Source organism: Apiospora hydei, assembly GCF_038363865.1.
Source record: "Apiospora hydei strain CBS 114990 chromosome Unknown utg000011l_segment0_segment0, whole genome shotgun sequence".
Taxonomy (NCBI): domain Eukaryota; kingdom Fungi; phylum Ascomycota; class Sordariomycetes; order Amphisphaeriales; family Apiosporaceae; genus Apiospora; species Apiospora hydei.
This window is the reverse complement of record NW_027117370.1, coordinates 448,215-475,458: the sequence shown is the minus strand read 5'-3', so window position 1 is coordinate 475,458 and position 27,244 is coordinate 448,215. Positions and strand designations below refer to the sequence as shown.

Sequence of the window (27,244 nt, the reverse complement as noted above, 5' to 3'; positions counted from 1 at the left end):
CAGGAATTATAAGAGCTATAGAACGAAAAGGTAAAAAGGAAGCGTCGAGCGATTAATAAAGGTGAAATAGGGAGTCCGTCGAAGCGAAGGGCGACCGGTAAAAGACGTTGCGATATCTGCGACGAGACAGGTTATAATGCGCGAATATATAAAAAGGACGTAGAATTAAATAGCGATTTTAATAGCGAGTAATTTTAATTAATTTAAAGCGTTATAATTAAATTAATTTATATAAAAGTGGTAAGGTATAAAAAGAGTGGCCCGCTTTATAATATAGCCCGCTTAATAGTAAACCACGTTATATATAATCGTGTATAAAATAACCCTTATAAAGGATCGAATACGTACTTTAAAAGAGGCCAATTTAACCCTTTCGAAGCGCCGGAGAGCTAAGAAGTCGCGAGTCAAGCTTAAAAAAGCCCTTACTATTTAGGAATCTCAAGCGCTACAGGACGAGAAGGCAAAAGGAAGCGTTCAGCGACCGGCGAAGGCGAAAATGGGGGTTCGTCGAAGCGGCGCGCGACGGGCGGCAGGCGTTGTGGCATTTGCGGCGAAACAGGTTATAACGCGCGAACATGTGAAAATAATATAGAATTAAGTAGCGATTCCGATAGCGAATAGTTTTAATTAATTTAATATATTATAATTAAATTAACTTATATAAAAGTGTCGAGAAGTAGTAAAAATAAGCGATTTAATAATATAAGCGACTCGGTAATAAACCACGTTATAGTTATAAACTTTAAACGCCGAAATATTTTAATATAATAAAATAATTTTATAAAATAATTAATTAAAAAACTATTAAATTTATTATTATTTCATTATACCGTACTCGTAACTAGCTTATTAATCTTAATATAATAAAAACCTTTCCAACGTGACCCCTAACGCCTCCAGAGCTCTAGGTAAAAGACGAGGGTCCGAGTCCATGACTTCTCCCGTCTTGGTGTTCTCGAAACAATCCCACAGAGACGGCGTCCCCGCTCGTCTTGAGCGGTTCGAATGAACCCAATCTTGAGGCAGTGGGCCCAGCCGAGGATCCTGTCTGGTAGTTGAGTCCGTTTCACAGCTGTGGTAGGAATATCGGGCATGTCCTGAGTCATCCTTCTCGATCTGCACCGACCAGTCTTCTGGTAGCTGACCCAAAAGCCCGTTGGTGTCGTCAAGGCCGTGGATGTAACATTCTCCCACTACGCGAAACCTCTCACCGTCCTCGGTTTGTCGTAGTAAGATGGATGACTTGCAACCAAGGAGAGTGCATGCCACATCACCTTCTTCTGCCGTTAGCTTCCAGCGCCATATTAGCTGTCAATACAGCAATGATGATTCGTTCACGTACCTTGCCTCGCTCCTGCAGGAGCAAGCCCAATGTAGCCTTGCGCTGTTGTGACAAACGATCGCCCTTTCAGAATGCTAGTGACGAAATAGCCGTCACTGTTTTCAACCTCGCTCTTACTCGGGACACCGTTGACGCTGTATAGTCTATCAAGGAAGTATTTTTTCCAGGCAGCCATGGTCGGTAGATGGTGACCGGGCCATCTGTCATCAACATAGCCGAGACGCAAGATCATGAGGAAGGCGTCCAGGAGCGACCCTCCAGTGATATATGACTCTGTTGTCAAATTACGAGGCTCCATGTCCTGTATATGACATAGGATTTCCCATGGGTCCGTCGGGGTTGGCGGGCCGACTTTGCCAAGGACTGCTAACCGACGGCCCTTGACCTGCAACATGTCGGGTGCGATGAAAGTGCTACAGGATCGCGATATTCCACTGGAAAGTACGAATGCTGAAAGAGGTCGGGTAACGCGTGGGACAGACCAGTCAGGAACCCACGAAGGTCGTTGGCCCCTTTCGTCAGGAGGCGAAGGGAACTCGCAGTCCTGGAGGAGGGTGAGCCGGTTGTCGTAGTTCATGCAAGCCAGTGCGGCATCCATGAACACCTGTCTGTCTTCGGCCTTGTAGTCGGGCTTGATCGACCGGGTAAATTCGGGAGGGGTGATCCCTAGGACCCCGTAGATTCGATCTTTGGCTATGTAGCATTGCTTCTGCCGAGCTAGGTTCATGATGAAGGGGATGGATAGCTGGTCGAATCTCCACGTCAGAGCACGTACAAACTCCAGCGGCCTGCGGAGGCTGCACGGCAGGCTATCTTTAGCAACCAGGCAGACAATGGCACGGATGAAATGGTACCAGGTCACCTCGTCTCGTCCACACACTACCAGTGTCTTCGAGTTGGCCAGAAGGATCTCCTGCATGATCCACAAGCGGCCGAAGTATGGCCTGGACAGTAACGCCTGGATAGCGAACCACGTCTCCTCTGGGTAGGGAAGGGGAGTCACGGCACGGAACCAGGCCGACTCGGTGGCAGTGGGCGAAGCGAACCGCACGGTGCTTTGGCTCAACTCCAGTTGCTTGCCCAGGTGCTCGAGTGTTGACATGGCTAGTGTGCTTTGCTCGCTTGGGTTTCCGGGACCAAGCCACACGACCACACGGCTGGCCATCCGATAGATGGTGGCCATTCGCACGATCTGTTCCGACTTTTCGTCTTCGTCTTCCTGGTTGATGCACAAGGCATCGATCCACAAAGTTCGAGACTCATCATGAAGCCTCAGGTGTCGTAGTGCAGCCTCCAAGTTCTGCCCGACTTCTACTGTTGTCCACGATAGCATCGAGTAGTCTATTCTGTCCACGAGACAGCCTGGCGCCAACTGCGCAACCTGCACTGTGCGTGGATTCTCCGGTGATCCCCAGAGGTATGACAAGGCTTCATACCGGGGCTCGAAGTCTGGCAATGGTAACTCGACAGGTTCGTGTAGATGTTGCTGATACGAGTTGGGGTCTGGGTGTGTCCAGGAAGTTCGCTCTGACGGCTCGTGTTCGAAAAGGAATCGACCTTCAAGCGTCACGGTCGCCACCCAGTCTTTCGGAAGGCTACGTTGGACATCCAAAAGGGTGCGTTGTCGAAAAGCATCGTTGGATATCACCACGCCAGGGGGTATGTCAGGGTACATGCCACAATACCACTCTGATAGGATCATAGCCTTGGTCCGGCAAAACGGAAGCCAATCTAATATCCACTCCAGCGTCATGGAGCCGAATGTATTCAAGTTCCATATCATATGCTCGTTTCAGGAGAGTTCAAGGGAGTAATCAATATAGGTAAGTTGCCTGAAATGTTGGATTTGCGTCAACTGACACTCGAACGCTGGGAGACGATAAAAATGGAGTGGATTGAGGGAATATACGTCTCCTTCTATGTACGACAATCGACCGAGACAAGCCTACCGACCGTACTGACTTGCTGCTTGTTCCAGATGTTTCGGTGAGGCCCCAGGAATTTTTCATTACTACATGATCTCTCTCACAGCCTAGGCGTTTATCGCATGCACAGCCTACCATGTGTTTATTGATCATTGGACAAACGTATCTTTCGGGCGTTGCTAGACTCAGCCACTGTGCGTCATCGAAAATGCACTTTCGGTGCTTTGGTAGCGAGAAGTGGGAGCCTCGCAAGGCAGCATCAGGAGTCAGGACCATTCAAACCGACCAAATCGCCTTGCCGTCTCGACTCCCATCCTTTCCACCCTTGCTTCATCACTCACCCTACCAAACACTATCCGTAGCACCAGTCAAAGAAGTCCAAGACGCATCAGTGTTGGTCCAGGCCCCCTCCTACGAACCCAGTTAACACCCCAGCTAACCCATAGCGTTCTATGTACCTCTCGTTAGAACTGCCACTTGAGCTACATCATCCGCTCAGAATGTCCGACAGAGCCATGGAAGCACTCTCCGTTGTTCGACGCGAGGAAGAGAGCAACGCCCAAGCCAAATCCCAGGACGCCACAGAGCAACAGATGAATGCTGAGCTTCCTGGCAATAACGACAGCGCCGATCAAGCGGATGAGCACCAAAATAATGCCGACAACTTGGGTGAAGTTGGTGCCAATGCTGGGTATGAATGAGCTTTGAATCACCTAAATGTATGCCAGATGGGAATCTGGGAGGGGTTGGAGGTGGCGTGTGCGGCACTGCACGTCTTGTCAGAGGTCGAGGCCAGCATCAGATCGCCGATGGACCAATCGGGGACATTTCCAATCTTTACCCCGTAGACATAATTGAGCGCTTGTTGAACTGCCGACTGGCTGCAAGTAGTCAAGTGTTCGCCTTGCGTGCGCCTTGTCACTGGGTGTAAGGGTACCTCTGGTACTTGATTGTGATTAGTATGACGGAACACACCGGTACCAGCTGCTGACAAGGGACTATGATTTAGGCGAGCCTTTTTCTCTTCTTTGGGATCGCAGGCCATGGCTGTGCTCAAGGCCAATCAAATCACCTTGCAGATCGACTGATGCCTAGCACTGCCACATGAAGAGGTGCTGCAGGACCTTCATCTCGGATATCGGCTAGAGCCTGGGACATAATCATGAAAAACAATGCCACCGATTATCCCAATTGCTGTTATACCGCAACACGGTGACTACAGTTCTGTTGCCGAGTCTGCTGCCATTGCAACTCATGGCGCTTACGACACTCGCCCCGCATCAACAGGGCCCCTTACGGCTCAGTCAACCCCGAGCTGCGTCTTGGTCAATCCCCGAGCACGCGCCTCCTATACCGACTGGTATCACTCACCATCTGAGGAGTCGTAAGTGTGTAGATCTCATCGAGCCCTGCTAACCTGACTGTTTATTCGTAAGTCTTAGTCCCAGACTGACGATGGGGTTTTGGTCTGTATGATAGATGGGCCCAACCGGCTAAGGACGCCTACGACCTTGCGATCGAAACGTTCACAAAGGAGCTCAGCCAAGATGAGCTGCATTCCATTGGTATATCGAGCCAGAGCGGTATATCGAGTCAGAACTCCATGCTTGACGTCCAGGTCGCCGTCCAATCCGCCTTGAATAACTACGAGACTAGAACCAAGACCTCGAAAGCTCGGATGTGGTTGGTCAGCTGCTCCTCGCGTGTCAAATACTACGAAAGCAGGTCATGCAGATTCCCGTCGAGACGCATAGCTGGGAGCATTTCTAACCTGAGTCCTTCATATAGCTGTTTTTGATACGTTGGCGCAGCACTATCCCGAGTTCACGTCGTTGGTTTGGGGCACATTCAAGTTTCTCTTTACGGTAAGACACCGACAGGCATTTCACGAGGAAACCGCATACTAACGTTGCGTCAGGCCGTCCTGAACCACGAAGAGCTCCTTGCCGAGATCTCCAAGGCCATATCACTCATTGCCGACATGCTACCGTGGACTGTGCTTCACTCGGAGCTGTACCCGACGAAGCGGATGCGCGAGGCCGTGGCGCGCCTGTACGCCAAGATCATCAAGTTCGCGCTCATGGCGGTGCAGTGGTCTAAAAAGAGCAAGGTCATGCACTCGGTCGCCGCCATTATCCATCCGTTCAAGCTCAGCTTCAGTCCCATCATAAACGAGATCGCGGAGCATTCCCAACGGGTCAATGAGCTGGCCAGCGCCGCATCCAGGGCCGAGATCCGGGACCAGCACGTGGAGATCCACAGCTTGAAAAGAGAGGTGGGCGAGTTGAAGGAGTTGTTGAGAGGCATGTGTTTTCTCGTTCTACTTTCGGTATTATCTTCGACGATACGTGCATGGAGCCGGCTAACTAGACATTCGTGTAGCCCAGTCTTTACAGACCGAGATCATCGTGACCAGGTTGTCCTTGCAGAATGAGATGATCATAGCTCAACAATCCCTGCAAGGCGAGGTTCTCATAGACTTGCGCGACCAGAAGCAGTTCTTCCGCAACGCACAGCTCGAGGATGTCCATCAGCTGATGCTCGAGCAAGGCACGCCCGATAGCGAGTCTAGTCTAGCCTTCTGTCGCTCCATGCGCACACGCCGGATCCAGAAGCTCTCCACACAACTGCCCGCCGCCTCCATTCCCACCTTGAGGGCCTGGGTCGACGAGCCGACCTCATTGCTGCTGCTCGCCGAAAGCCGTGGGGTTCGAACGAGCCCCCTCGACTTTGCCGTCGAGTTCTTGAATGCCGTCCTCGAGCGCGAGCATCCCCTCATATGGGCCCTCCCGTTCCTGACTGAGTCGTTCCAATTCAACGACGAAACTGCTGCAGAACCACCATCTTCGCCACAGTCGCTTTCAGTGGCCGGGATTCTGCGTTCGCTGGTCCTGCAAACCCTACATCTGAGTGCAGCCGCCATGACGGAAAGTCGTAACCCGGTCACGATACGCCACCTGCGTAGTATCGTTACCGTCGAGCAATGGTTCAAAGTTTTGGAGCGTTGTGTATCCACGCTTCCCGCTCTATTCATTGTGATCGATATCGGCATTCTAGAGGCAGCTGTGGGGAGGAGGGATTTCGATGATGAGGATGATGCTCGGGGCGATAGGGAATGTTACCGTGTCAGTGACTTCATTGACCGGATGTCGGAAATGGTTGGGTGTCGCCAGCGTCAAGGACGTCTTAAGGTCGTTATTGCTGCGGTGAACTTCCGCGAAGCAGCGTCGATGGACACAGAAGAGGTGTTTGGGGACATGTGCATTCATACGGACAGGGGCCGGCAGATTGGTCGTTTGATGCGGCAGCCTAAGTACCGCGGGGTGTTTAGGCAACGAAACAGGATAATATCCGAGGAAATTCGGACAGTAGTGGGCAAGTTTTGAGTATATACACGATATAGATGGATAGTAGGATCTGGTAGGAAAGCTCATACCTCGTTGTAACCATCAGAAATACAAGATAAAACCCGATATATAGTGCGAAGCGCCCACCACTGAACGCATCCGATCCTTTGCGAACCCATTTACCTGATACCTTCCTCACGCGCCCACCTGTCATCCGTGTGCCCCTTTACAGTCTTCAAATACTTGTTGAAAGCAGCCGCAGTCTTGATGACCTGGTTCAAATGCTCCCAGTCCAACCTCTCACCCCGGTGCTGCGCGAGCTGACGCGCCGTAAGCAGCGCGTTCCGGATCTGCCGGCCATTCATCTCTTCCAAGGCCAGATCGTCGAGACGCCCCTCGAGCTCCGGCATGTTGGCGTCCTCGTCTGACTCTTGGATCATGTCGAAGAAGTTGCGCCAGATAGCCTTACGAGACTTCTTGGTGAGATTGTCATAGTGAATCGCGACCTGGATACGTGACTTGAAAGCTTCGTCGAAGGTACCTACGCGGTTCGAGGTCAGGATGAGAATACCATCGTAGTACTCCAGAATACGGAGGAAGACTTTGCTGGGTAGTTAGCGTCCAGGACGAATAAATCCGTAGAGGGAAGCATGGGGGTGATTGACGCACCAGAGACAAGACTGTTTCGGGCTAGGTCGGCCATTGTCCTCTCCTCCAGGAAGACATCTGCTTCATCAAGCAAGAGCACTGTTTTCGGTCAGCAACCACATATTGACATCTATACCTTCCCCTGAAGCATACCACAATCCCAGATCTTGCCCAGGAACAAGACAGTTTGCAGGTACCTCTCGACTTCCTGCGCTTCGGTTCCTATGTCGCCGCAAGTGACTCGATATAGTGGTTTCTCGGCTATCTCTGCCACGCTAATAGGCAGCAATAGGTCAGCATACATACCATATGAGGGTAGGGTAAATATCAGATCTCGGCTTTACCTCTCCGCTGTCAACGTCTTGCCCGTGCCGGGGCTGCCGTGTAGCAGAAGAATCAGACCATTGCCCTTGCCCTTGATAATGTCGTCCATGGCCTTGTCCCTCGACTTCTGCACGACGACAAGTGCGTGGATCATCTCCTTGGTCTTCTCGTCAAGTACGAGCTGCTTGAATGCGTTCTTATTCCAGTCCACTTCCGGGAGGAAGTTGTTTACGTTTAGTGCTACTGTTTCTCGGTTAGAAGCCACATCTATCGGATGAACATGGTAAAAACTTACCCCATTTTTTGGATCCCAGATTGAACCCTTCAATGGCACCAGGTAAGAGAAACTCGCAGCTCGGGGGCATCTCCTCTTGGCGTCGATCCTTTGTGGCCACTTGTCGTAAATGGACTCAACCTTGAAAAACCTTCGATGACCTATTTGTGAACATCATATAGTATGTCGTTACATCCACCACGAATCTTTCATTAGTCTAGAGAAGTCGTTAGCGAAGAGGTAGACTCGGTGGTGTGTGGCAACAAACGTAATAGCGGTCGTGCTTCTCATCCCATCCAGTGTAACAGCGCAAGCTCTGGTGGCGCATACTCCAGAACTGTCTTCCAGTCTCTCGGATCTGATTGATTACCTCCGGTCTGGCGTACTTGAGAGGATATATGGGGAGCTTGGTGATGGGAAACTCGTCCACTAGGAAAGAGTCGGTGTCTTGGGTCCAACCCTCCCGTCTTGCTTCTCGGCCATTGTAAGCCCAGGACCAACCTTCTAAAGTCCACCTGTCCCTGTCCTTTGGTGTCCTCTCCGGAAATCGACTCAGCAAACGAGCACGTAACGAGTTGCCGTGGCCCGTTTGAGTTACGACAATGTCGTGGGGTTTGTATAGCTTCGAAGAATGGTAAGCAGTGACAAGGCCCCGCTGGAAGAGCTCGTTGGCCGAGCGATATTCTTCACCATAGTTCTGTTCCAGGAACAGCAGGAGCGGGTCAAGTATAGGCCTATAGGAAATCTCCTGTTCCACCAAGTCTTTGAGCTTCTGGTGGTGGTGGAATAGAAAAAGATAGGGTGCTTCCATTGTTCCCACGAATGCATCGCGCCCATCCGAGTTGCGACGGCCATATGGATCAAATTTGGCGATGCGCTTGAATGCGTCATTCAGCGCTGTCGAAACAATCTGGATGATTTCGTTCCTCTCGGATGTCCGGCCACCATCACTTTGGATGGCTCGTTCATCTCTCTGGCGGCGGGCCGAGCCACACTCATGTTCTTTGAGAACAATGAACAAAATTTCTGGGTGTTCCTCCACATAGTATCTTACGTCGGCAACCTCTTTGTTGCCGGAAAGAAGTTTGTATTCGTGAGTGGCATCCGTTTGATATTCTGGTTCATCTTCAAACAACATGCCGCCGTGATCGTGCCAGGAGTCCGAGCATACCACTCTATGGAGGACTTGCGAGCGTGGTCCCTTTTCCCCATTCGCAGGCAACTCTGCCTGGGGAGCTTTCTCGCTTTTACTAACAGGGTCTCGGGCACCCTTATAGAAAAGTCTTGACTCCAGAGAATGAATGGTATCCAGCAAATATCCAATGTATCGCGATGTATCGTGTGAGTGGTCCAGCACATCGATTTCGAGATGTCTGTCGGCAACCTCACCCAAGGCTTCAGCAAGCCCAGTTGCCTTGGGTGGTGTTCCAGGGCTAATGGAGCGGCTCACGCCATCTGCACTAGATGGATCATGTTCGACAGGAGGAGGCTGTGCTTTGGTGGCCTCATTGCCTGTTTCTTTCGAGTCCGTAGTCTCAATGTCAAACTCGCCATCAGCTCCTTGGTGCTCTCCATCCGCAACAGTATTACTGTCGTTTCCCATGCCGGTATCAGTAGTTTCACGATGCGAAGCCTCGGGTGAAGCAAGGGACTGCACCGCTGCCGATCCAGTTTGGTTTTGTACTATTTCTTCGCTCCCGAGGGCTTCGTTAGGTGGCATTGAGGCATGGTCGGTAGACTCAATATTATACCCACCTGAAGCCTCGGCAGTGCTCCTGTGCCGAGCCAAAGTGTGCCTCCATGTTGAGTTCAGATTAACCTTGTCTCGCATCCATATTGCCCCAGGAGGTAGGAGTGGACGAGGAGGCCCTGCTCGCGGTAGCGGTGGTAGCAGTGATGCCGGAGGACGAGCTCCTGGCGGCACGACACGACCAAAAGGGCTAGGTATTGGCGGACTGGACAACATGGCGCCGGGTCCTCTGCCAGCCATCTCAGCTGCATGGTTCTTGGATTTCACAGCTGAATGGTCAGAAAGAATTGCCATAGTAAGTTTGTGGGGGATGATTACAATAGCCGAAATACGAACCTTTTATTGCCAATTCCAAACCCATATCAGCAAGTAGCCGAACTGTTTCAGCGGTTTGCCCTCGGGTATCATCCTGGGCAATCGTGTCGTCGATGAACATCGACTTAGCCTTGCGTCGGGCACGTCTAGGCGGACTGTCGGGCGACGATGACCCACTACTCCGCGATGAATCTGAGTCGCTCTCAGACTCCGGTTCGTACAGCATCATCCGCATCGACTCCTGCCTCATGGCGAACTGTGAGGCGCCAGGCATCGGACCGTGTCTTTCCATCTTGCGACTCGAGTAGTCAGTGCCCCTGCTGCTTGTTGTATGCGGTAGAAGTATTGAGAAGAGAAAAGGCAATTCAGCCAGGCGCGGATTGGGAGGTTAGCACGTCTGACAACCAGGGTCAGGCAGGAACTGAGGGGTTCTCAGGCACTTCTGCAGCAACATGACCTCCAATTGTGCCAGAGTCACTAGCGGATGAGCTGCTACATCGAGTCTTCAGCCTGCTTACCGTACGTGCCATACAGACGTAAGCCACATTGCCTTGCATGACGTAGAAGCCTACCGCATGGCTCCGGCACGGGAACGATCATCCACCTCGAAAAAGCAGATACTCTAGTAGGGTATCTACACTGTGGATGTCGCGAACTTCTTCCGCGCCATCTTCCAAGCAACAAACTTTGGCCCAGGCCAGGCCGGTTGACGATTTACAAAGCCGGCTGGCACAACCGGGGATCGGAGTTCGTATGGCCGCCACTCCATGAACCGGTGGGGGTAATTCCCAACTAATGGAACACCCCTTCGTTCGCAGACCCTGTTCAACCCTAGATACTGCCCACGTTGACGTGGAAAGCTATGATGACTCGGCCTCCTGCTAGTATCGGCAAACGCCAAGTCCAACGGAGAGCTACCGCGAGTGTAGTGGCGTTCGGTTGTCTCGCAACGGCAACGTAGTTTCGGGAGTTTGATATTAATACTGGTTATCTCGGGCATCTTGTCCGGCGCCATGCACGCGAAGATGGGCGACAACACCATTACTTTCATAAACAAGGAACCACCAACACGGTTCGTCGTGGTCCCACCATATGCGAACCCAAATGTGTCACGCATTGGGGATGATATAGTCATGAATCCCTGGCGTACTACCAGAGTATACGAGAAGAACGGACTTATCTGATAGCCATGCGTAATCATCGTTGCAAGGTGATCATGCCGCACTGATGCGGCGGTCACCCGAAATCGAGGGCAATAGGGCGATTGAGCGATTGGAAATCGAACCAAGACGGCATTTTTATCCAACGAACCAAATGTACTCCTAGCCGATCCCCGGTCGACACCATACGATGGTGAGCGGGACCCCACTGATTGTCCCACTGTAAGCTGTGCCGTAAGACTCGGAGAGATGTCAGCATACCCTGCATACCTGGATGACAAGTTCCTCCGAAGCCCTTAGTATTTACGCCCTTTCTCCCGGAGGAACTCGATCTTCAGCACGGGCTTCGAGAGGTCGAACTCGAGGCGTCACCATTTTAAAGGGGTTAATTATATCAACCTCTATGTCGCCCATGCTTAGGAGGAAACAGTTCTCAACCTCTACTTCCCTAGACAATTATCACCATGGGGATCTCACGCGTAGTTGGGGCCCTGCCCTTCCTCCTCCTCTTCGCCTGGTCCTGGCGAGAAATGAATCTCGACCAGATCATCTCCACCGCCCGGCCCTCCGCCGAGTCCGGCTTCATCGAATGGGGCAACGACAACAAATTCGCCATCCTCGACGACTTCCACGGCGTCGACTTCCTGACCGGCTCTGGCGCGGCGGCACCGCCACCTTCTCCGTCTCGTCGTTCGGGTACGACAGCATCGCCGCGTGGCAGACCTTCCACTTTCTCATCGACCTGGGGCCCCTGTACGCCATCTGGATCCTGGAGTCCCACCGCGCGGCCAACGCCTGGTCGCCTGCGTACATGTACGTGTAAATCCAGTACAGCCAGCCATCTTCTGCCATTGCCGTGCATAACGAGGAGGGAATGCCCCTGTTGCCCCGATTACTGGTTGCTAATGATGGTTCACCTTATAGCCCTACGGTCTTTGCCTTCGTGTCTCAGCTTACAGGCGCGGCGATAACCATGCCAGTGTTCTACTTCCTATGCATCGTGTTTAGCCCATCGGCTTCCGAGCTGGCGAGGTCCCGGCCCCCACGCCGGTCCGCCTGGGCCAGGGGCAACATCCTCCTGATCCCGCTCGTGCTTGTGTTACACACGGCCGAGGTGTTCGCCATGTTCCTGGCCCCGAGCTACGAGTCTCGCCACTACTGGACCTGGGCCTGGCAGTCGACCCCGTTGTTAATCGGCATCGGCAACGTTCTAGCTGGCCTGGCCCTCAGGCTGTTTCCGGGAAGGAGGATCCGATCGCCGTCGCCGTCTTCAATACAGAAAGCGATGCTCGCGGTATTGGTCTTGATATCGACCGCAGTGTGGGTCTATACTATCACATTTTCCCCACATCCGCTCGCTACCTTGTTCACGCCGGGTCCCGAACCACAGGATGGGCTTGTCTTGCGCAGTCGGAAGGCGTTCCAGGCGGACGAGATTGGTCTGTTTAGCAGCAGCTTCCTCTGGCTGGTCTATTCGTACTTTGATCTCTACCTGGCTGGCTTGCTAAGCCTCAAGGGACTTTTGTATAATGTTGCATCCTTTCCGATTGGCACGTTGGTGCTGGGACCAGGTAGCACATTTGCCGTGAGCTGGTATGCGAGGGAGCTATTGCTCGGCTCGGCTTGACCAAGTGTACATACATGAACAGAGTCGCGTTTTGTCTGCTCTGCATTAGGCGTTCGAGATACGAGCGAATGGGCATGGTGGTCAAGACGGTCAAGGGATCAAGTTTAAGACCCTCTGAGCAAGCCTGGATGGGGTTATAGAGGTCAGGAATTTAGAACACCAACATAGATGCATACAATAAGACTGTACTCTAATTTCTTATAATTGTTTTGTATAATGGCATACCTTTGTAACCTTTGCTTCTGTTAACCGTAGCTTCTCTGCACCGCTTGGTTTGCTGCGCCTATATCTGCCGGGCCTGTTGCTCCCTGTTGCACACAGAAAAATGGTTGTCGCCAATCGAAGAGCTATCAGATCAACAAGAACAGAAGCAGTTCAAGTGCAAGTCAGTTCTGATCTGCCCCATCGATGTGTCGTAGTAGCCTGGGATGACATGACATGATAAATCTGGCCGACAATCGATCCTGTACATTGGTGCATAGCCCGCTCGATGTTGGTTGTGATGCTGTAGAAACCCGAGCACTCACGCCGTCACAGCCAAGGTTCCGTGAGTTGATGCAACGAAGCCATGCCATATCATCCGGTCCACGGAATGTTGTGCTCCACCACCTAAGCGACTGACTTCACCTTCCCCGTCTTGACATCGTACACCCACCCACTGACGACCGTATCCCCGCGCGTCGCGGCCGTGTGCTCCTTCAGAAATCCCAAGTCGTCGCGGACCGCCTGCTCGACGTCGGGGAACGGCAAGTAGTCGAGCGTGGCGAGCTCGACGGCGGCGGCGGCGCCGAGGTTCTCCTTGACCTTGGCGCGGATGTCGTCGTTGGTAAACGTCAGCATGCCGCAGTCGGTGTGCTTGACGACGAGGATCTCGCGCGTGCCCAGCAGCTGCTGCGAGATGACGACGGAGCGCAGGGCGTCGCGGACGCACCCGCCGGCGTTGCGGATCACGTGCGCGTCGCCGAGGTCGATGCCAAAGGCCGCGCACGGGTCGATGCGGGCGTCCATGCAGGTCACTATCGTCCTCCGGTTAGCATCCCGTCTACGTTATGCATCACTGCTCAAGGGGCTGGGACATGGGACATAGGACATACCGACGAGGTAGTGCTTTCCGGGAGGAAGGGGCAAGTCGCCCTTGCTGAAGTCTGCACTGTATTCGGCATTCTTCTTCTCCAGGTTCTGTTGGATGGGGGACGCCATGGCTTCTGAGCTGTTGCAGTTGAGAGTATGATGAGTTTTGATGTGTAGAGTCGAGTATGATTGATAGTGGGGTAGCAGCAGTAGCAGTTCTGGAATCAATCAATATATCATCACTTCTGAGACCGGGGAGAGGCTGATTAAGTATGCAGGTATAGTCGCACAAGTCGGAGTGGTGATTGGCTACGTGGGCGACGGAAGAGGGGTTTTGGAATCTGGCGTCATGCCGCACCTGAAATCACGCAAAAAGCAGGGACGCATAAGAGAGCTGATTCAAATCCGTTGTTCCTTTTTCCGGGCTCGCTATTGTGTCTAGCCGCATATGCTAAACGGTGGCGGAGGAGTTATCTCTCGGTCGGCTCAACGGGTAGAGAGACAAAGTGGGTTGGGTGGTGATGTTTGAGATCGCCGTAGTTTGGCTGGTCCGACCCATCGAGAGAACCCTCCGAATGAACACCCAACGGCGCAGATCCTGCGGCCGCCTCGAGAGCGAGGGCATAACCCAGGAGTCCAGGCTATCCGGAGAGGCAGCCGGTCGGACTACGAAAGGCATGACTGCCCAGGCAGTCAATGCTTCATATGACGACTGTCTCATCAATTGCAACGGAATGCCTCACTCAATTGGCTACGTCATGCGGAACGTCGAAGTGCACGTGGCGAGGGAGACGATGCCTCCTTATCTCCTAGTCTCTTTCACCGACGCAGGACGTGACACCATAGGCAGCGACTGAAGGAGACAATGTCAGCAGGGGCCCGCCCGAAACGAGCAAGACGAAGGAGCTCTCTGGAGTTGTGGTTATGTTTGAACAGAGTGTATGGTATGCAACTAGCGCCTCGACCTGGGGAGCAGATCAGACAAACCCTTCTCAAAGCTGAGCTCTGCCCCAGCTGTCCTCGGTCACCTTAACAGCACCAACCTCTTCGATACCTGGTGGGAGTGGATAGCTTGAGTGGACCATGAACGCAGCAAGTACCGACAGGGGCACGCGATCTGACGCGACTCCTCCACTAGCCAAAAGGTACTTCCACCATTAGGCCTGGGTTTTGTGCATTGCCTTCTCGGCCGAACCTGAACAAGTGGGTAGAATGCACAAGAGTCGGCATAAAGCACCCAAGCTCTAATGCATTGTACGCACAGAACTGCATCTCTGGCCCTTCGCGACCGCCGCACTCAATGGCTTCGACGCGTCGCAACATGCTTCGAACACGCTTTTACCCCTGCATTCCCTAGCTCACTCAGGCTAGTGGCATTCATTCATATGGACAATGTCGAGCTGGGCCCGTTGGTGGCTGGTGAAAGATGGACAAGATGCAGCGGATACTCCAACCGAAGACGGTACAATCGATGGATTTGCCTAAGAAGGTAGCACCTCTTGGTGCGATCTAAGACACTTGCGAAATACCATACAATAGCCGCCTACATCGCATCAATGATCAACATGATCATCCTGTTTGTAGAGAAAGGCAAGTTCAGGGTCATCTGACATCTGAGAATTACTATGTTTATACCGAAGGGTCTTGCGAAGGGAATGGCGTAAACTGTAACATAATCCAGTTATATGTCGAGCGAATAGCAATCTCAGAGCAGTACCGAGCGAACAAGAGACACATTGATATTGGTACGACTGGCTTTGAGTTGAGTTGATTCTAGCTTGGAATAGAGTGGCATTGGCGAAGTGCGGAAGCAGGCCGCGCCCACTGCAGTGCAGCAGCCCCACATCTGCAGCAGCGGTTTCTCCAGTGCCTACCTACCTGCGAAATCTACAAGACCCTGCACCACTTCAACCTTTGCCAACCCATCCCCCAACAACCACCACCCCCAGTCACCATGGAAAAATCCGAGCTGCTCGCCCTCGCCAGGGAATACGCCAAAACCGAAGACCTGTTCGACCTGCTCGGCATCGATGCGCTCAAAGCCGAGGACCAGGCCGAGGTGCGCCGCGCCTGGCGCAAGGCCAGTCTGAAGTACCACCCGGACAAGGTCGGCGGCCCCAGCGGCGACGGCTTCAACGACACCATGAAGGCCAAGTGGGAGCTGCTCGAGCGCGCCCGCGAGATCTTGTCCGACCCGGCCACCCGCGAGGCCTACAACAGCGCCCGCAGCGCCATCCTCATCCGCGAGCAGCAGCGCGCCGCCATGGACGCCAAGAAGCGCGCCATGATCGAGGACCTCGAGGCCCGCGAGAACGGCACGGCCGTCAAGCGGAAGCGCGATGACGGCAAGGTTGCTGAGACTGAGGCGGAGAAGCAGGCGGCTATGGAGCGAGGGCGGAAGCGGAGGGAGGAGCGGCAACGGCTGATGCGAGAGGCTGAAGAGAGGGAACGGCTGCGGAATCCGACAATAGTACAAGAGCAGAAGGCGCCGGCACACCCACAACAACCACCACAAGGCGACTCTGGTGAAAGCAAACCTACGACATCTGAACGAGACGGTCAGTACGATGCAAGGATTGCAGACATCGAGAAGCGCCTGGAAGAAGTGCGCCAGCGCAAAGCAGCCAAGAAGGCCCGCAAAGACAAGGATGCCAGCGGTATCGTTGTCGAAGAACCGGCCGCCGCCGCTGCTGGCGATGATGCAACGGCTGCACCGAAACCTGCGCCGAAACGGAGTGCGAAGATGGAGGCATTATTGAAGAGGCTGCGGGAAGATAAGCAGAAGCAGGGAGAGTAGCACATGTCATTCTATTATTCTACTGGGGCGCAGGCTAACGACGATTTGATACCAAGCCATGCAGCATTCGAGGAGGAATACCAATTCATCATATTGCATACATGAGGTGAGAACCTCGCCCATACTTGCTAATCTTCTGCCATCAGGGGTGTACTTGCTATCATTACCTACCTATGACCGTGAACATGTACAAACCAAGGGTATCAAGATGCGCGCGAAAACATTGATCAAGGTATAGTATATACAGAGCTCGAAAACCGCATTATTTGATCCATCGCCACAACTCACTCTTCCAGCGCCGAGCCACATGCGTGATATCGTGATACGCCCGCTTCAGTCGGAACGAAGCCCTCGAAGCGCCTGAAGTCTTCTCCGCGGCGGCCGCACCTGTCCTCATATTCTCCGCCATCCAAGCCGCCCACTCCCACGGCGCCGCCTTGCCCCCGGCACGCTGTTGAAGTACTCCCAGGCCGCGACCCCGCCAAAGTCCGGGTACTGCGCCGTCAAGTCCCTCAACGTGCCCGCCACGACATCGAGCGGGACGAACCCGCTGCCGTTCTCCGTGCTCGTCAGCATGCCCATGGTGACCTTGCGGGCGGGGAAGCCCGAGTCGACAATGTCCTCGTAGTCGGACGCGGTCTGCGGGCTGCCCCAGCCGAAGTAGAACTGGGCGTTGTAGAAGTCGATGTCCGCCCCGCGCTGCGCCTCGAGGTCGAAGTAGCTGAACCCGCTCAGGTTGCCGCCGCCCTTGCGCAGGGCCGCGCCCACGGGCGCGAGCGAGATGACGAACCCAGCACCGAAGTCGGCGCGCAGCCGGTCGATGAGGCGGACGATCCCGTTTAGAGACATGCGCTCCTCGACGTCGAGGTCGACGCCCTGGAGGTTGTAGCCCGCGAGGAAGTCGTGGAGGTGGCTATAGTAGAGCTCGAACTGGGCGTCGTCGCCGTCGAGGCGCTGGAAGGAGCCCTGCGCGGCGCCGCCGATCATGGCGGTCACGGTGACGCCTGCGGCCTGCAGCTGGGCGGCGTCGCTCCAGACGGCGTCGAAGCGGGGGTTGTCGGGGGTGAAGTCGTTGAGGCGGATCCAGCCGTCCTGCTCGTCGACGATGTGGATCGCGGAGACGAGCACGTGCGTTACGGAGATGGGCCGGGAGGGATCGATAAGCGGGAGCATGGAGATGTGGTCGGTGGCCGAGTTATTCACGTTGGTGGTCTGGTAGTAGACGACGACGCGGTGGTCGTTGGCGGCCGCGGCCGCGTTGGTCTCAGCGGCGTAGGCCATGGTGAGCATCGAGAAGGTAAGGATCAGCTTGGTGAGCCATCCTGTTGCGACTTTGCAGGGCAGCATGTTTTGTTTCAACTCTATTTATCTGACAGTAAGTACGTTGGAAAGTGAGTAGGTTGCGTGCAAAGAAGGGGTCTGCTGGTGATGTCTTGGATGAAGACCCGCGTGTCTTCTGCCCTGTGTCTTGGTCTATGTCTTGGCTGTCAAGTAGCCCGCACGAGGACATATACCATGGCAGGACAGCTTTATATCGCCTGTGTTTGCTTGGGGATGCGAGGGACCGTTACACGTACATTCCTGTAATCTCAGTCTACATAAATAACCAACGTTGCTCCTTTTTCTTCTCACTCTGTCGATCCTGCTGCAGCTAAATCCTCGCCTTAATTGCGCCGAATGCACCGTCGGTTTGACCTGGTGCTTTGCCGCACTCTTTACACCGTACTTGCGAGTAAGCACTTATATGCGATCACCACTGTTTTCAACAAGGATCCCAATCCATCTCATCTCTTCGGTGCGCCCTGTACCCGTCACGTCACACTGGCACAGAAAACAGATGCAAACATGCCCTGGTGATTCGCTATCCCAATTTAGGAAGCGACATGCGTTACTTGGGTTGACCGCCGAGCGAGCGAGTGACTTGCAAGAGCCGAACGGAGGAACTTTGGCTGCTGTGTGACCTGACACATGTTGATAGCTTCGGTCTGTAAGACCACCACTACAGAGAGAGAGGCAGCTCACCACAGGCTTGGCGTCTGCACTACCCGCATGCAAGCAGGACCCCGCTTTGAATGCTTGAGGTCGACTACATGTAGCCTACATCAACGGGCCAGTTACCACGGCAGAGTATTGCATCTTGAGCCATCCCACCTCCCGCCGGTAACGGACAACTGAGGTTACATTGGAGGCTTACTCTTCTAATATTACGGATGTCGGCGGTGAACTGGATTTGTTCATACACGAAACATCTAGTAGCCAGTGAGAAGGAGGAAGGAGGCTGCTGATCAAAACGCCAGCTGCTATATATATATCCACGTCCATACGACGATGAATATAAGAAGAATAAGCAAATATCCAAGCTGTGGAAGCCGTAAGGTGAAGTCTCTTATCTTATGTAGGGCTCCCACATCTCGGAAGTCGGGCCACTTTCCACATATTGTGACCAGGCGTGCAGGTCACTTGATTGCAGGCTGCGATAACCCCTGACCTTACTTGCATGAGCGTGTAGGCTACACTGACTGTTGATCACCACCTACCTAGCTGGGGTTAGGACTAGAAGTCTGACATGAGTCGGAATGATCACAGATGTAGATGATATTCTTGAAGTAATACACTCGAAAAAGAATTCCAGCCAAGCCAATACAAGCTGCAAGTATTAGGCGATGGTTGGAGGGGGATCAATATATCCGCCTAACGCCGAGAAGGAGCAATTAAGGTTATCGATAGGGCAGTTGGGCAGGCAGCAGCAGGCACAAGCGGCGAGAGTGGATTCAGAAATGGGAATTAGATCGGCAGTCAAGTCCGCAATTGGGTCTTCTGCGTCATTCAATACGCTCTGTCGCAACAAAGAACTAGGCAGCTTCCCGCCTGCCTGGGTCCGGTGCAATACGTGCGATGCCTTTCAGTATTCACCTTGCCTCACAAAGATTTCTGTGAACGCAAGATTTTTAGGTACGTAGCTATGGAGTGAATAACACCAGCCCCCAAAACAACTCCAAGTTTTGCCGGCGACGCTTCGACCTGCCTGTGCTTTCTCCGTTACTTCCTGTCGCCACGAGCACTTCCCGGCCTCCCCATACTGGACTCCGCTGAACTTGTTCGCAGGCAGCCAGGCTGGTCATGACGTCCGACATGGAGGCAAGCGGAAGCCGCCCTGAGCACGACAATACGAACAACGAGGAAGCTACTCAACTGGACGAAGCGACCACCACCACAGAAAACATGGCAACCTCGGCATCCCCTCCGGGAGACGGAGGTTCTGGGGCCGATACCGACGCATTTGACGAAGCTGCGATCCTGAAGACACTTACTTCCAATGTCCGCGACCAAGACGACCTCGAGCGCGAGATTTCCCACCAGGGCAATCTGGCCCTGATTGCCCGCGACGACAAGGGCGACGAGAAGCGCATCGAGCGCGCCCAGGCCAGCATCCGCAAACTCGAGGCCCAGAAGAAGTCGCAACAGGACAAGCTCGCCAAGACGATCGGCAAGCCCGACGTCAAAGCCAAGATCCGCGAGGAGATTGCGAGACTCGACCAAGAAATACAGATTTGCCAGGGCGACATCGCCGACTGCACCGCCCGTATCCAAGAGCGACACCAGAACAAGGATGCGAACCCCGAGTCGCAGAGCACCAAGAGGAAGCTGCCCGGCGAAAGCCAGCAGGCCTTCCTGATCCGGACGGGCAAGATCACCCCGCTCGCAAAGGTTGCGAACCGACGCACGGAGCTGGTCGATGGAGAGTTGGCCAATGTTTTGGTCGAGGCTGAAGAGGAAGCGGCGGCGGAGGAAGAGGAGCAGAAGAACCAGCAAAATAGCCTCGGACCACGGTCGCACAAGTACCTCCCGGCGCCTGGAATCTCCAGTGTTTCCGAAGAGCCGGAGGGTCCCCGGAGCCAGCGCCAGCGCGCCTACCTTCGAGGGCAGTCGAATCCGAGTTCTCTTTGCGCCCGCGCAAGAAGCGCAAGTTGGCTGGTACTAGGGACTCATCAGACGAACCCTCTCCTCGCCGCGCTCGTCCGGCTGCTGCTGCGCCCGAGGACGACTTCATCGACGATGCCGCTGAAGATGAAGATTCAGACGATTTTGATATGACCGAGCGGCCCCGCAAGGTACCCCAGAAGAAATCCAAGTCATCCAAGGGAGGTGACGAGAAGGTGGACCTGAGTCAAATCGACGATGGTAACGAGGAATCTTACCAGGCACGGCTGGAGCAATGGATTGAGGCAAGGCGTCGGGAGCGGCGTAGAGTCCGGCAGGTGCAGGGAGTCGACCCAGGAACTGAGGATGGGGATGAAGAAGAAAAAGACGGCGACAAGGCTGAATGGTTGAAACCTCACCCCAGAGTGCCCGATTTGGTGCTTGATAACGACTTGGCACTGCCTGGCGATATCCACCAGGCTCTATATGACTACCAGAAAACTGGAATTCAATGGCTCTCTGAGCTTTATGCCCGAGGGACTGGAGGCATCTTGGGAGACGAGATGGGCCTTGGTATGTTTGCCCCTTTTGGTGTACCCACTTGATGAACGCTAATGACTGTCCTAGGCAAAACAATTCAGATGGTTTCCTTTATCGCTGCCCTGCACCACAGCGGGCAACTCGAAAGGCCCGTTATTGTCGTTGCCCCGGCCACGCTTCTGAGGCAGTGGGTGAACGAATTCCATCGCTGGTGGCCGTCGCTACGAGTCTCGATCCTGCACGCCTCCGGCAGTGGACTGCTCAACGTCCGGAACGAAGACGAACTTGAGGATGAGGAGCTTTCTTGGCAAGAACGTAGCAAAGTAAAACGATCCAGCAAGGCCGCGTGCAACATAGTAGATCGCGTCGTCAACCAGGGTCACGTACTCGTTACCACATATGCCGGGCTCCAGACGTACGGCGACATTCTCATTCCCGTCGAATGGGGATATGCGGTGTTGGACGAGGGACACAAGATCCGTAACCCGCACGCGGCTATCACCATCTACTGCAAGGAACTGCGGACGTCGAATCGAGTCATTCTCTCGGGAACACCGATGCAGAACAACCTGACTGAGCTGTGGTCCCTGTTCGATTTCGTTTTCCCGATGCGCCTGGGCAATCTGGCCGACTTCCGCCGGAATATCGAGTTGCCTATCAGGATGGGTGGGTATGCGAATGCGTCCAACCTGGAAGTCATGACTGCAGAAAGATGTGCCGGCATCCTGAAAGACACCATCAGCCCATACTTACTGCAAAGGATGAAGGCCGATGTGGCTGCAGATCTTCCCAAGAAGACTGAGTTAGTTTTGTTCTGCGACTTGACGAAAGAACAGCGAGAGGCGTATCAGAGATTCCTTGACTCTGGAGAGATCAATGCTATAATGAGCAAGAAGCTCCAGCCGTTAGCCGGAATCGATATACTCCGCAAGATCTGCAATCATCCTGATTTGGTCGATCCCAAGTTGAAGTCCAGAGTCTCCCACGACTGGGGCTCCGTACACAAGTCTGGCAAAATGGCAGTTCTCAAGGGAGCGCTGCAGTTGTGGAAGAGACAGGGCCACAAAACACTCCTGTTCAGCCAGGGTGTGCTGATGCTGGACATCTTGGAGAAGTTCATCCAGGACCTGGGCAACTTCCGCTACCTCCGGATGGATGGCGGGACGCTGGTCAAGAACCGACAGGCCCTCGTGGACGAGTTCAACAATGACCCGGAGCTCGACGTTTTTCTTCTGACGACGAAAGTCGGCGGGCTGGGCGTCAACCTGACAGGCGCGAACCGTGTTGTCATCTTCGACCCGGACTGGAACCCGTCGACGGATGTGCAGGCGCGCGAGCGGGCATGGCGCCTGGGCCAGAAAAAGGACGTCACCATCTACCGGCTCATGCTGCGTGGCACCATCGAGGAGAAGATCTACCACCGACAGATCTTCAAGCAGTTCCTGAGCAACAAGGTGCTCAAGGATCCCAAGCAGCGTACGGCGCTGGACCTGCACAACTTGCATGACTTGTTTACTTTGGGAGATGCCGAGGATGAAACGGAGACGGGGAGGTTGTTCAAAGATTCCAAGGTTCAGCTGGAGAACAAAGAGTCCAACACGGAACAATCAGGCGGCGCAACAAGCCAAGCACCTACTGCTACTAACACCGCTAATACCGATGATCCGCAAGACCTGCTTGACATTAATGGCGTCGCCAAGCTCGAGGACTACCAGACCGACCCGGCAACGGAACCGCCGCCCAATGAGGATGACCGCATCATGCAAGGCATCTTCGCCCGCGCGGGTGTGCACTCCGCCCACCAGCACGACGAGATCATGGGCAACGCCAAGGGCGGCCAGTCGGCGCGGGACAGCCTGCACAAGCGCGAAGTCGACCGCGTCGCCGCCGCGGCTACGGCATCGCTGCGCAGAGCGCACGAGGAGGCTCGACGGACACCGGCCGGTACCGTCACCAGCACTGGCGAGTTTGGTGCTTCTGCCCCTCCGGCTGCTCCGACGCTGAGTGGCCATCACGTCATCCCCCTCTTCCCTCTTCTTCTTCAACCAGCCAGCGAGGCGGACGCAGCGGCCGAGGCGGAAGAGGCGGCAGCGGTCCCAGCTCCGGCGCCATCCTAGCGAACCTCGCGAACCGTCAGGGTCTGAACAATACACCCGCCTCATCCTCTGGCCGGTCCACGCCCGCCGCCGCCGCCTCCGGTCCCGAAACTACCGACTCCTTGGCCGAGCAGTTCGCGCGGGACCTCATCGCCTTCATCCGCGCGCACGGCGGCCGCGTGCCGACCAAGGCCATCAAGGACCACTTTGACGCGCGCTGCCGCACGTCGCGGCGGGTCGAGGTGTTCAAGGAGGTGCTGAACCGGGTCGCGAAGATGGATAAGACGGGGAGTACTATGCGGGGGATCTGGACTCTGCGGGAATGAAGAAGCAGCAGCAGCAGCAGCAGGAGGAGACCAGAAGAAGACCAGTGACTTACGAATCAGACCAAGCAAGAACCTTCTTGATTTCTGATGGTGGATTGTTGGGTACAGACGATTGCTTAGATTTATATTTATGTGGGAAGTATGTAAGTTATTAATCAGGGGCGGCAAGGCAGAGGCAGAGCAAGCGAAGATACCATTGCATTGGGAGGCGTTTCTACCATACTGGCGGTACAGTTTCATGCCTCTTACACATACACTGCGATTCATTACCCTCGAGACTCGCGAAGTCATTACTCTAGATAAGCATAGAGAGAATAAAGCATTAACACGTCATCGTCATCACCATCACTTGCGAAACTGGGTTGCCAAGGTTGCACGATTTTGCGGTCAGGATCCATGCCAAGTTCTTGTCAAGCAGTGTAGAGTGTGCGAGGAGAAGCATCATGTTGACAACGAAATGGCTTATTTGTCAAGCCAGCTTCATTATCTTGATTGGTAGTAGTCTAAGTGCTACGGAGACCAGGCAGCGCAAACCGCCGTTCTCCACGTATTGATGCCACCGCACACAGAAGAAGCCCCAGAGAAGGAGCAGTCAGATGATGCAAAACCTCGCTTTGACGTTTATAGTCGTTCAAAACCCCGTTTTTGTTGTTTAGTTGGTTTGTCTGTTCGTCCCTCATCTCAAGTCCCTAATAGTCGTAAACTGTCGTAAAAAACCCATCCAGCAGCTTGGCAACCGTGAAGAGAGGATGAAAGAAGAGAGCGAAAACACACACTCCGTAACCAGTGAAGATATACGAGAGTATGGCGCTCAGAGACGACGACCACGGCGACCACCCTTTCTGCGGGTGCTGTCGGAGGGGGTGGGGGGTGACGTCCTCGATGCGGCCGATGCGCATGCCGGAACGGGCGAGGGCGCGCAGGGCGGACTGGGCACCGGGGCCGGGGGTCTTGGTGCCGTTACCACCGGTGGCGCGGATCTTGATGTGCAGGGCGTTGATGCCGAGCTCCTTGCAGCGGATGGCGACATCCTGGGCGGCCAACATGGCGGCGTAGGGGGAGGACTCGTCACGGTCAGCCTTGACCTTCATGCCACCGGTAACACGGCAGATGGTCTCACGGCCACTGTTGTCATGATGTTAGTTGTGTGTTCCTGGTTTGTGTCTGATTGTGTATCAACCGCGGGGCAGAGTGGTGGACGAACCTGAGATCGGTGACGTGAACGAAGGTATCGTTGAACGAGGCGAAGATACGAGCAACGCCGAAGACGAGCTCACCTGTGGAACAGAGTCATGTTAGCGGCCAATTCTTTCTGTATGGGCATTCATTGATTTCTTGTCCTTCCATCGCCATGAAGTCATTTCTCCCCTCCTCTGGATCATCTCCAGATTTTGACGAGAAAATCCCATCATGGCGCGACGGCCAAGAACTTGGGGGAAATTGAATTTGGATCAACTTACCCTCACGGACCTGGGGGCCCAGGGAGATGTTCTCCTTAGGGGCAGCGGGGGCTTTCTTGGGAGGCATGTTGACTGAGTTGACTTCTCTGAAATCTTCGGGTGGTGTGGTTGATGGATGGACGGACGAAGGAAAAGAAGAGACTTGACCGCAAATCGAGAAATATCACCGACACACACAGACTGGGGGGGCAGGGCCTTGGCGCTTGTGCTTTGCTAGTACTTTTTCCTGCACTTTCTGGCGTAAAGTGCACTTCCACAAGTTCGAATTGGGTCGCGGCACAAATTAGGGTTGGATCTCAGATTCTGGCGGTGGCAGGCGGCAGTAAAAGCCCTTATCGCTGGAGAGCACTGCAAATTCAACCCCACCAACCCCAACTGCCCTCTCTGCAGCTCTCCCATTGGCCGCACTACTGGGAAAAAGTGCCCGTCCAGACTGCCCAGCGTCCACACAATTCCTCTCTCGCTCCGTCTCCACCCTCCACCCACTCGCCAATTTTCCGTCGTGAGGAAAAAGTTTCCATTGCCTCGATCTTTTCGATTTCCTCTTGACTTCCGCTCTCCAACTCCGACAACTTACTAACCGACAACTACGAGTCTCCCAGCCTCAATCCAACACCGTCACAATGGCCGGCACCAAGTCAACGTACGCCCATCCCTGATGCCTCTCTTTCTCTCCTGTTTCCAAATGCCTGGTTCTGGATTACTTGCGAGATTGTCCGTGGTCCTCTCAGCCGGTCCCCTGCTTGCCTTTTGGTAGAGCCATCATTTTGATGGACCCCATTCAATCGGCAGTAGCACGTCGGGCTTGATCCCTCTCGAGTTTCTCCCTCTGTTTGTCAGGCCACCACCGAGGTGACTTGGCGGCAGTAGAGATGTCTCTCGGGGTGTTGGAGATGAAGAAGGCTTTTACTAGCGTCTTCTCTCTTAAATCCATCTGCCGCCTGTACATGCCCAGCCTTGTACAGTACTGAAAATGTCTGTCGCATGACTAGAGCATTAAGCGTGCACAATCTCTCGGGCTTCATTGTCCTGAGGTGTTGTCGGATGAGTGTCGTCCCTTGGGTTCAGCTTGGCATTGCCCTCGCTCGGTTTCCCTTGGGACAAGATCTCACCGATTAAATTCATCATCATCGAGTTAGCCACCGCTGAGAATGTCGACGTCGATCGGCAGTTCTCCAACCGGCGCTCCCCTCTGTACTCTGAATTCGCGAAAGCGTTCTCAGTACATTGCACTTTGTGGACTACGTACTAACTCGAATATCACAACAGCACCGTCCCTACCAAGGACCAGATCAACGTGCCTGAGACTCTTCTCAAGAAGCGCAAGTCCCAGGAGAAGGCTCGCGCTGAGCGCACTGCCGAGATCGAGCAGCGCAAGAAGGTAAGCTTCAAACTTTTTCTCCATTCCACCATTCTGGTGGTCCTCAATGTGATGCACAACAAACCACTTGCCGACTAGACCTAAGGTCGATGCTGTTGCAAAATACCATCTTTCGGGTCTGATTTATTGAGGATGAAATCACTTTTCACCTATTCAGTATGTTTGACAACCAGATTTGCTGACATTTCTGAATCCAGATCAACAAGGAGAAGCGTGGTGTCATCTTCAAGCGTGCTGAGAAGTACGTCAAGGAGTACCGCGATGCCGAGCGCGAGAAGGTCCGCCTGGCCCGTGTTGCCAAGCAGGACGGTGCCTTCCAGGTCCCTGCTGAGGACAAGCTGGTCTTCGTGATCCGCATCAAGGGTATCAACAAGATTGCCCCCAAGCCCCGCAAGATCCTCCAGCTGCTCCGTCTGCTCCAGATCAACAACGGTGTCTTCGTCAAGCTCACCAAGGCCACCCAGGAGATGATCAAGATCGTCGAGCCCTGGGTCGCCTACGGCTACCCCAACCTGAAGAGCATCAAGGAGCTCATCTACAAGCGTGGTTACGGAAAGGTCGACAAGCAGCGTGTTGCCCTGACCGACAACGCCATCATCGAGGAGTCCCTCGGCCAGTACGGCATCGTCTGTATGGAGGATCTCGTCCACGAGATCTACACCGTCGGCCCCAACTTCAAGCAGGCCTGCAACTTCCTGTGGCCCTTCAAGCTGTCCAACCCCAACGGCGGCTTCCACGTCCGCAAGTTCAAGCACTTCATTGAGGGTGGTGACCTGGGCAACCGTGAGGACAAGATCAACGCCCTCATCCGCCAAATGAACTAAAAAAGTTTCACGATGATGGGTTTGCGCGGTTCTGCTTTTTTTTTCATGAATTTGGGGTTGGGACGAAATCGGCAAGGTTTATAGGGATTCTAACGGCACTTGTTTCGTTGCATGGC

The 27,244-nt window shown here is 54.0% G+C and overlaps 10 protein-coding genes across 10 annotated transcripts; 5 read left to right on the top strand and 5 right to left on the bottom strand.

Annotated features, from left to right (window-relative positions):
• Positions 1-1,334: 1,334 nt before the first annotated feature.
• PG997_015368 (uncharacterized protein) lies at positions 1,335-3,095 on the bottom strand (the record flags this gene model as incomplete). Its single annotated transcript, XM_066819682.1, has 1 exon — positions 1,335-3,095. One exon carries the CDS (start codon positions 3,093-3,095, stop codon positions 1,335-1,337), a length of 1,761 nt encoding a protein of 586 aa, XP_066660567.1.
• A 672-nt stretch (positions 3,096-3,767) lies between these two features.
• Positions 3,768-6,653, top strand: PG997_015367 (Nacht domain protein; the record flags this gene model as incomplete). Its single annotated transcript, XM_066819681.1, has 6 exons — positions 3,768-3,958; positions 4,490-4,651; positions 4,747-4,954; positions 5,079-5,132; positions 5,186-5,542; positions 5,664-6,653. 6 exons carry the CDS (start codon positions 3,768-3,770, stop codon positions 6,651-6,653), a joined length of 1,962 nt encoding a protein of 653 aa, XP_066660566.1.
• A 140-nt stretch (positions 6,654-6,793) lies between these two features.
• Positions 6,794-7,951, bottom strand: PG997_015366 (P-loop containing nucleoside triphosphate hydrolase protein; the record flags this gene model as incomplete). The annotated part of the gene is made up of 5 exons (XM_066819680.1): positions 6,794-7,215; positions 7,284-7,361; positions 7,416-7,537; positions 7,607-7,829; positions 7,882-7,951. 5 exons carry the CDS (start codon positions 7,949-7,951, stop codon positions 6,794-6,796), a joined length of 915 nt encoding a protein of 304 aa, XP_066660565.1.
• A 3,598-nt stretch (positions 7,952-11,549) lies between these two features.
• PG997_015365 (uncharacterized protein) lies at positions 11,550-12,712 on the top strand (the record flags this gene model as incomplete). Its single annotated transcript, XM_066819679.1, has 3 exons — positions 11,550-11,767; positions 11,791-11,898; positions 12,010-12,712. The coding sequence occupies 3 exons, from the start codon at positions 11,550-11,552 to the stop codon at positions 12,710-12,712; spliced, it is 1,029 nt and encodes a 342-aa protein (XP_066660564.1).
• A 609-nt stretch (positions 12,713-13,321) lies between these two features.
• Positions 13,322-13,912, bottom strand: PG997_015364 (carbonic anhydrase; the record flags this gene model as incomplete). The annotated part of the gene is made up of 2 exons (XM_066819678.1): positions 13,322-13,728; positions 13,807-13,912. 2 exons carry the CDS (start codon positions 13,910-13,912, stop codon positions 13,322-13,324), a joined length of 513 nt encoding a protein of 170 aa, XP_066660563.1.
• A 1,825-nt stretch (positions 13,913-15,737) lies between these two features.
• PG997_015363 (uncharacterized protein) lies at positions 15,738-16,580 on the top strand (the record flags this gene model as incomplete). Its single annotated transcript, XM_066819677.1, has 1 exon — positions 15,738-16,580. One exon carries the CDS (start codon positions 15,738-15,740, stop codon positions 16,578-16,580), a length of 843 nt encoding a protein of 280 aa, XP_066660562.1.
• Positions 16,581-16,973: 393 nt separating this feature from the next.
• Positions 16,974-17,927, bottom strand: PG997_015362 (glycoside hydrolase family 18; the record flags this gene model as incomplete). Its single annotated transcript, XM_066819676.1, has 1 exon — positions 16,974-17,927. One exon carries the CDS (start codon positions 17,925-17,927, stop codon positions 16,974-16,976), a length of 954 nt encoding a protein of 317 aa, XP_066660561.1.
• A 1,785-nt stretch (positions 17,928-19,712) lies between these two features.
• PG997_015361 (DNA repair protein rhp26) lies at positions 19,713-23,463 on the top strand (the record flags this gene model as incomplete). Its single annotated transcript, XM_066819675.1, is given in 4 exon segments — positions 19,713-20,466; positions 20,481-21,074; positions 21,129-23,056; positions 23,095-23,463. 4 exon segments carry the CDS (start codon positions 19,713-19,715, stop codon positions 23,461-23,463), a joined length of 3,645 nt encoding a protein of 1,214 aa, XP_066660560.1.
• Positions 23,464-24,152: 689 nt separating this feature from the next.
• On the bottom strand, positions 24,153-24,990 carry PG997_015360 (40S ribosomal uS11 domain-containing protein; the record flags this gene model as incomplete). Its single annotated transcript, XM_066819674.1, has 3 exons — positions 24,153-24,588; positions 24,668-24,740; positions 24,924-24,990. 3 exons carry the CDS (start codon positions 24,988-24,990, stop codon positions 24,153-24,155), a joined length of 576 nt encoding a protein of 191 aa, XP_066660559.1.
• A 524-nt stretch (positions 24,991-25,514) lies between these two features.
• On the top strand, positions 25,515-27,128 carry PG997_015359 (60S ribosomal protein uL30; the record flags this gene model as incomplete). Its single annotated transcript, XM_066819673.1, has 3 exons — positions 25,515-25,566; positions 26,193-26,304; positions 26,502-27,128. Exons 1-3 carry the CDS (start codon positions 25,547-25,549, stop codon positions 27,126-27,128), a joined length of 759 nt encoding a protein of 252 aa, XP_066660558.1. The 5' UTR covers positions 25,515-25,546.
• Positions 27,129-27,244: the final 116 nt, after the last annotated feature.